At 32.2% G+C, this 8296-nt stretch overlaps 1 protein-coding gene across 1 annotated transcript; it reads right to left on the reverse strand.

Moving 5' to 3' along the window:
* LOC104715256 (cation/H(+) antiporter 12-like) lies at window positions 5540-8058 on the reverse strand. Its single transcript, XM_010432675.1, has 3 exons — window positions 7846-8058; window positions 6685-7713; window positions 5540-6610 (listed from the first exon to the last, which is right to left on the reverse strand). The coding sequence occupies exons 1-3, from the start codon at window positions 8056-8058 to the stop codon at window positions 5540-5542; spliced, it is 2313 nt and encodes a 770-aa protein (XP_010430977.1).

Consider the following 8296-nt stretch of genomic DNA (forward strand, 5'->3'; position numbering starts at 1 on the left):
TCTGTTGAAAAAGTTTCTGCAACAAGAGCATCAGGCTCAGTGTCGATCGATGCCACCAAGAGGGTATCGATCGACACCCCTCCACGACCGAGACAGAGCAACTCCAAGACTGATGTTTTAAGTCAGAAACCTGTTCCCAAACAGAAAGTCTCCCACTCCACCTTCCAGAGTCCTCAGGTAAGGCCAAGGTATGCATCTTCTTCTCCTAAACTTCCTCCTATCATCAACAAGAATTTCAGAGAGATAAAAACTGTTTTGCAGTTAACCAAGCCACGAGATTATCGTAGAGCGCTTGTTTCTTCTGTTGATGATTTTGCAGGACATAAGAGAGGCAAACCAATCCCTAAATCCCACCCTGGTCCTGTTCCTCACATCCTTGGCAAGCCTCATGCACCTAAAGCTTATACACCACCTTGGATGAAGAGGACTTCAATGCCATGTTCTGATCCTCCGGATGCCTGAGCTCCAACACAGTCAAGCTAATGACTGAAAACAAGCGCTTAGTGGGAGGCAACACACTGGTAGGTTTTTCTTTTTCTTTTGATTTTGATTTTTGTTTATTTTATTTTTATTTTTGCTTTCCTCTTACTTGATAACACTGGGGACAGTGTTGTTTAAGTCTGGGGGAGGTTAGTTACTAACTATGTTTTCTGTTTTTGAGTTTCAGTTGTGTCAGTCAAAACCATAAAGTTTGAGTCAAATTTTTCAAAATTTTTCTTTTTGTCTTTGGGAATTATGATCTTGACTAATGATTTCTCTTATTTGGCTAACACTCTAATGATTATTTGTTTATGCTTGATCTCAGAACTGAAGCTTAGAAAGACTATGAGCCTTATCAACAATCCTGAAAGCCCTTATTCAATGGATATCTGATTGATCTAACGTTGTCTCAACTTTTATAGGGATTTTAACCGGACTTAATCTCTTACTTTGGGGTTGGAAATCAGTGGACTAGACTTCTTCTTCAGGCCATACAAGACAGTGCAATTTTTCAAAGTATGTCTCCCCTCTCTCTTCCCTTCAGTGCTTTAAAAAAAAGAGAGAATAAAAGATGAGATGATTTTGATCAGTTTAGAGAGGTAGGTAAATTACCAGTGACCTCATTATTCTACTCTTGAGTCAAATGATCACACAAAGCTTGGAAGCGAGAGGTAGGTAAATTACCGATGACCCCGGTATTAGCAAACACCTTTGATTTAAAAAAAAAAAAGAAGAAAAAAATTGGAAGTGAGAAAAGGGAGAGGAAAGGAGATGTAAGAAGAATTTCTTGGCCTGAAGAGAGTCCATATGCCACTGATCAATACACCCAAGGTAAGAATTCACCTTATTTGTGCTTTAATATTGACTAATGAGATGACAATGGAGATTTCAGAGATTCCAAAGGATTGTGGGATTTGAGTAAGGAATGTTGATGCTTATCATGGTTGAGTATAAGAAGTAAGTTCTTGAGTCAGGTAAATGAAGAGTGCGAATAAGAATCATTATGCAGTTGAGTGAGTTCCCAGTTTTCAAACCTCTTTCACAGGTCTAAGTTTATGTTTTGCTTGAGGGCAAGCAAAGGCTAAGTCTGGGGGAGTTGATATATCATGGTTTTTGTGGTTTTTAACCATGATATAAGGAGTCTTTTAGTGTCTTTTCATTTGTTTCTAGATTGTTTTTGAGTCTTTACAGGTTTTTAGCATGAAAGGAGCAAAATGGAGCAATTTGGATGTTTTGGAGCATAAATCTTGAAGAATCAATTTGGTCTCGGATGAAAGCAGGAGCATCGACCGACACCAAGATAGGAGGCATCGATCGACACTCATCTCTGCCGACTCAAGACCCAAGTTTTGGAAAATTTACAAATCTGCCCCAAAGTTTTCCATATTTGCAACATAAGTCCCTGACGTGTTTTAGGACATATAAATAGTGTTTTTAGGTTTTCCAAACCCTTAAGTTTTATTCTATCAAGTTTTATTTTTCCTGCAACCCTGTGAGATTTTGAGAGCTTTGGAGAGAAAGAGATCTGCTTTGAGAGAAGAATTTCTTGAACTCCCTTTATTCTTTTAATTTCAATTGCTTATTATTCAGAAAGATGTTTTGTTCTTCATTGATTATGTCTGAGTAGTTTGCTTGTTAGGTTTAGGGTTTTTCACAGGGATTTTATGAATTATTAGATCTGATTATTTAGGATTCTTTATCTTGCTAGATCTTCATCTTAGGTTGTTCTTCATATTAATCCTTGATTGGCCATCTAGAATTAATACTTTAGGAAAATAAATTGATATGAGAATATAATTGATTTTCCTGATAAAACCTTTTGATGAGCAAAATTATTTCTTGCAAAGAGATTTGATTTAATAATTTTGTGAACAATCTAAACCTGTTTTTATTGCTGATTTATTACCTAGAATTTTACAAAGAGATTTGGATTTTCTGGTTTTAAATTTAGATATTATTTGCAGTGAGAACTGATTTAATTTACAAAAGTGTTTAGAGTTCTAGATCTGTTCTTAATTGCTTGAATCCTAATTTATTGATTGATTTAGTATTTCATAATTTTCTGAGAAATTCCCTAGGCCTAGCTTTTTGATCTTCTGAATTTACAACAGCTTTATTTAATATTTTGCATTGCTATTTTAATTTAAATCAATTTGTTTAGCATAATTATAAAACTCTATAATTTATTGTGTAGTCTTGAGTCCTTGTGGAATTCGACCCCTAAGTACTGCATTGACCACTTAATTTGAGAGAGTAGCTCTAGGGTTTAATTTGAGCTTATCAAAATCATTCACCATAGAACCTTAAAAAAAATATTGATCAACCCAACTAAAAAATATAAACAAATTGAAACTAAATAAAAATAGAAAATGGTTTCATACTTATAAAGTAAAAACTGAAACCAAATTAATTTATAATAGACTAATTTCAAAAAATTGATTTTCTAATATATATATATATATATATATATATATATCACATTGTATTCAATAATCATATATAATGTATTAAAGACATAACTCAAAGTTGTATTTAATAGGATTCTATAAGTTGCAGTTTGACTGTCTTTAAAACATGTACTAAAAAAAAATTGGGGTCATAACATAATTGTTTGATCTCCCCCATGAAATAACAGACAACAATTTAATACAATTTATAGATTCAAAACTATTATGATCTCCCCCATAATAGTTTAAAAATTTAATTTATTGTTAATTGTACTATTTATTTTAAAATGATTAGAAATAGAGACAATTTATAGAAGGAAAAAAATTTTTACATTAAATTTGACACACTTTTATTTTCATGAATTTTAATAAAAAAATTAGTTAGACTTAGAGTATAAGATATTTGTTTTGTGATATCGTTTTAATAAATTATATTAAAATTGACTTATCATATTATAAAATTATTTTTTGTTAACCATTACTCTTAGATATGAAAATAAAATTAATATATAGGACAATATAATTTATCTATCAAAGTAATTAAGTAAGGTTTTTTTCTAACTTTGCTTAACAATGTGACATCTGGCACTTCACTTTTGTGACACATGTCATTCTCATTAATTTTAAATTTAACATTCTATTTTTTATTTTACTTTATTTTATTTGTATCTGGTGTATAGTTTGTTAAAAAAAAATATTCTATAGTTTGCTTTTTGATATTTCCCAACATTGTAACACAAATTTCTTTCTTCCATTTTTTAGTTTTAACATCTAATATATTTCATAATGAAATCATTCACCATAGAACCTTAAAAAAAATATTGATCAACCCAACTAAAAAATATAAACAAATTAAAACTAAATAAAAATAGAAAATGGTTTCATACTTATAAAGTAAAAACTGAAACCAAATTAATTTATGATAGACTAATTTCAAAAAATATATAAGATTTTCTAATATATATATATATATATCACATTGTATTCAATAATCATATATAGTGTATTAAAGACATAACTCAAAGTTGTATTTAATAAGATTCTATAAGTTACAGTTTGACTGTCTTTAAAACATGTACTAAAAAAAAATTGGGGTCATAACATAATTGTTTGATCTCCCCCATGAAATAACAGAAAACAATTTAATACAATTTATAGATTCAAAACTATTATGATCTCCCCCATAATAGTTTCAAAATTTAATTTATTGTTAATTGTACTATTTATTTTAAAATGATTAGAAATAGAGACAATTTATAGAAGGAAAAATTTTTTTACATTAAATTTTCATGAATTTAAATAAAAAAATTAGTTAGACTTAGAGTATAAGATATTTGTTTTGTGATATCGTTTTAATAAATTATATTAAAATTGACTTATCATATTATAAAATTATTTTTTGTTAACCATTACTCTTAGATATGAAAATAAAATTAATATATAGGACAATATAATTTATCTATCAAAGTAATTAAGTAAGGTCTTACACTTTTTTTCTTAGAATGCTTATCAGTTTTTTGTTTTTCCCAAAACAACCAAACTATAAATAAATTAATTTATCTTAATTATTTAACGAATATATCAAATTTAATTAACTTTTCTGTAACTAATTGTCCTATTACTATATGATAGAATAATTTAAAAATATAAAAGATTTTCTAATAAAAAAACTCACATTATATTCAATAATCATATATAATAAAAAACTCACATTATATTAAATAATCATATATAGAAGACACAAAAGAAATTTGTATTTAATAGTAATTTATAAGTTACAGTTTGATTGTCTTTAAAACATATGTACTAAAAAAAACATAATGGTATCATAACATAATTGCTTTATCACCCTATGATATAACAGAAAACAATAACTTCAAAACTTAATTTATTGTTAATTATACTATTTATTTTTAAATTATTAGAAATGGAGACAATATATAGAAGATATAAAATTTATTAAATTTTACACACTTTTCTTTTTAAGAATTTTTATAAAAACTGGTTAAACTTATAGTATAAGATATTTGTTTTGTGATATCGTTTTAATAAATTATTTTAAAATTGACTTATCATATATAAAATTATTTTATGTCAACTATTACTTTTAGATAATGACAATAAAATTAATATATAAGAAAACATAAAATTATCTATCAAAATAATTAAGTAGATCTTACACTTACTACTTATCAGTTTCTTATTTTCCAAAAAAAAGAAAAATATATAATTTATCTCAACTATTTAAAAAAAATACCATAATTAATTGACTTTGCTACAAGTAATGGTCTTATTGCTATAGTAAGTTAGTAACATACTGTTTAAATAATTTCAACAATACATTGTAATCAAAAATATTTAGTAATATGTACTTTAACTTTCCTCTTTTTCATGACCCTTCTATGAAACACTATATAACATATATAAACTATAAAATTGTAGTTGAACCGTATTATTATGAATATTAATTTTTAACACATATATTATGTGTACGTTTCATATATAATTAAATAACTACTTTATTTTATATTTCAAGTTAATAATGCATACATAAACCACGCATCGCGTGGGCTACTTTCTAGTATATTATACAATAACCAGACAAATACTTTTTATGTCTGTTGTTGTTGTTGAACTACCAAAACAGAAACTCTAGAGTCAAGATCTCTAGCCGCTAGCAAATCTCCAATGACACCTAACTCTGGGAGTTCAGTCCACTCTTTGAGTCCATCAAAGTCCGGTTGTGCCATGCCGTGATCTCTCCCAAGCACCATGAGATCATAAGCTTCAGAGAGCAACCGGACGGTGGTGGCTACTTCAGGACCACCGGTCACAATCCTCTCTGTATATGAAATACAATTACTGGCTTCTGTATTTCTAAGATCCTCTAAGACTTCGTGATCAAGAATGTATTCCCAATCAGTCGCCTCCGTTTCTCGGTTTGAGATAACTTGGATCACTGTGACTTTGATTCTAGGATTATGCTTCATCTTCTTCACTAGTGAGAGAGCCTCACGGTCATCTTTGCCTCCAATGAAGAGCACACCAACATTGATGTGGTACCTTTTCGTGCCTCTACACGAGAACTGTCCACGGTCCACGAGTATTCCAATAGAACAAGGTGCATTTTGGAGTAACGACTTGTTTAGACGTCTTATGGCTTCGTCCTCTGACTCAAACGTCCCATCTATAGCCCATTTCCTCCCCGACGGGATAATAATCATCGATGTGGCATGTTCCAACGCGAGCATGCAGATGTCATCGTGCATCAGGTTCTCGTGTGTGAGGGCAGTGAACATGGTCATGGTTACCGACTCCAACTTGCTAAAGGCAAGGTTTGCGGTATGGATGTAGGAGTTATTCACTAGCCGTTTCGTTTTCTCGTTGTGCGAGATTAAAACCGGGACAATTTTCCCTATAAGCTTCACGAGGTGGAGAACTGTGACCATGATGCTGGAGGGAAATAATTGGAGAAATGAAATGGCTGCAGAGATGTTCTCAGGTTTGTGTACACAAGTTAGGATACTAAGATCTGAGTTTGGTTTGAGATTCATGATGTTTCTCTTTTGGTAACCAATGTACTTCTTCTTTGGATCGTACAGTCCGGCCAAGGCTGTGGGGATAACTCCGGAGTTTATAAGCGCACAAAGTATCAAGAACGTATATGTAGCCTGCGATATATACTGCAAATACAAAGCAAATAAATATGTGAAGATCTTGGGAAATGGATTGTGAATATTATGTGGGAAAAATTTACCGAATCGTCGAATGTTGATTCATATAGAAAGATTTCAGAGAAACTCTTGGTGCATAAGAGAAGGGAAGCGGCTATGGACTCCTTGAGTGGTACCTTGCAGTACAAGCAAGGTACCATCCCAGCCGCCATTTTCAAAACACCAGTAAAAGCAATTAAGAAGATGTTGTACATGATGTCATCGTACTCGTAGATGATCTTCATCACGTCGCATCTCATTGTACTGAATGCGATTGAGATTGGTATAAGAACGTTCATTGTAAGAGCCTCATACTTTGCTTCCAATGCGGATCCTATAGGTGGACCTTCTGGTATGATGATGCCCATAAAGAATGGTCCCAAAAGGTATTTCATATTGAAGAATGAGGAGTAGACGGCGGAAGCAATTACGCTCAAAACCGCACCATGTACATACACATCTGCCACAGGTTTGCCTTCTGGTGTGCGTTCTACTATCCATTCTACAATCGGCCTAAAAATTAAAAAGACTATAAGAATCAAAACTATCACCCCTATAAGGTCACGGTAGGCTGTCACTGGGGAGATATTTTTGTACGTTCCCCTGAGATAGGCTAGTATGTGGACCAAACACCCGAATATGTCATTAATTAGGGATGCAGACAACACAAGGCGACCGAGTTCGGAGTTGAGGATCTTTAGTTCCGACAGGAAATAGGTGACTGTGGGCAAGAGAATCGAGGATTGGGTTGAGATGATAACAGTGCGTTCGGCAAGGACTTTCTTATGCGGTAAGTAGTGAGGGTCTATATTGCTCGTGTAGAGATTCCGCACACACAAACCACCGAAGAAAGGAACAATGAAGGTCAAGATCCCGACCACGATGGGTAGCCATCCGTTGTGGAATGCCAATCTACGGCTGATTTTGACTGTCATCAAAAACGCAAGCATAATGTTTCCACACACTGAGAGGCCTCTTAACGACGCGTTTCCATCTAGTACTGGATCCCACGATAACTTTCCTGATGATCTTTCCCTAAGATCGAACAATTGAGGCCCTAGAATCAGACCAGCCTGAAGATAATATACATTTATTAAGATGCAAGATTGTCAAATGTCGCTTAAAACTTTATACGTGCTTGTAAAGTTACATTAATTTTTGCTTTTACTTGAACGTCACGTTAACATGTGCAAAGGTATACTTACCAGCATATAAGAAGGAACCGGGGAAATGCCAATGCATCTAAGAAATATGTGAATCGTGACGATAAATGCGAAGATGAGTAATATCTGAAGCTCCATGAGAGGCAATGAATATCCGAAGATCACATCTGGCGAGTTTAGGTTTTCCCAAAATCCATAAGACGAGATGTTGAACACTACGGGTATGCAACCGTGGAAATAGGTCGTTGTATTCATATATTTGTGTATCAATTCTGAAAAATAATTAAGAACAAAAAAAACTATAAAGAATGAATTTTTTGGTTTTCAAAGGAGACGAGTAATCCATTTCTTTTTGTTTTCTTTAGGTCTTTGATAAGTAATCGATTTGTTTGCAAGAGTTAGTTAGTGGAAAACTGGTTGAATTTGTTTAAAAACATAATACAAGCTGTAAAAGCTACACATATGTTGACAACAAAATCTTCCTGGAACTAAT

This window comes from Camelina sativa, chromosome 9 (assembly GCF_000633955.1).
Source record: "Camelina sativa cultivar DH55 chromosome 9, Cs, whole genome shotgun sequence".
In the NCBI taxonomy this organism is placed as follows: Eukaryota; Viridiplantae; Streptophyta; class Magnoliopsida; order Brassicales; family Brassicaceae; genus Camelina; species Camelina sativa.

Bases quoted from the DNA above. Each gene is read 5' to 3' on its own strand.
- LOC104715256 (XM_010432675.1), bottom strand. From the start codon at position 8,058: ATGAATACAACGACCTATTTCCACGGTTGCATACCCGTAGTGTTCAAC. The intron at 7,714-7,845 runs GTAAGTATACCT...TATTATCTTCAG, and splicing joins CGGTTCCTTCTTATATGCTG to GCTGGTCTGATTCTAGGGCC. The intron at 6,611-6,684 runs GTAAATTTTTCC...TTGTATTTGCAG, and splicing joins AATCAACATTCGACGATTCG to TATATATCGCAGGCTACATA.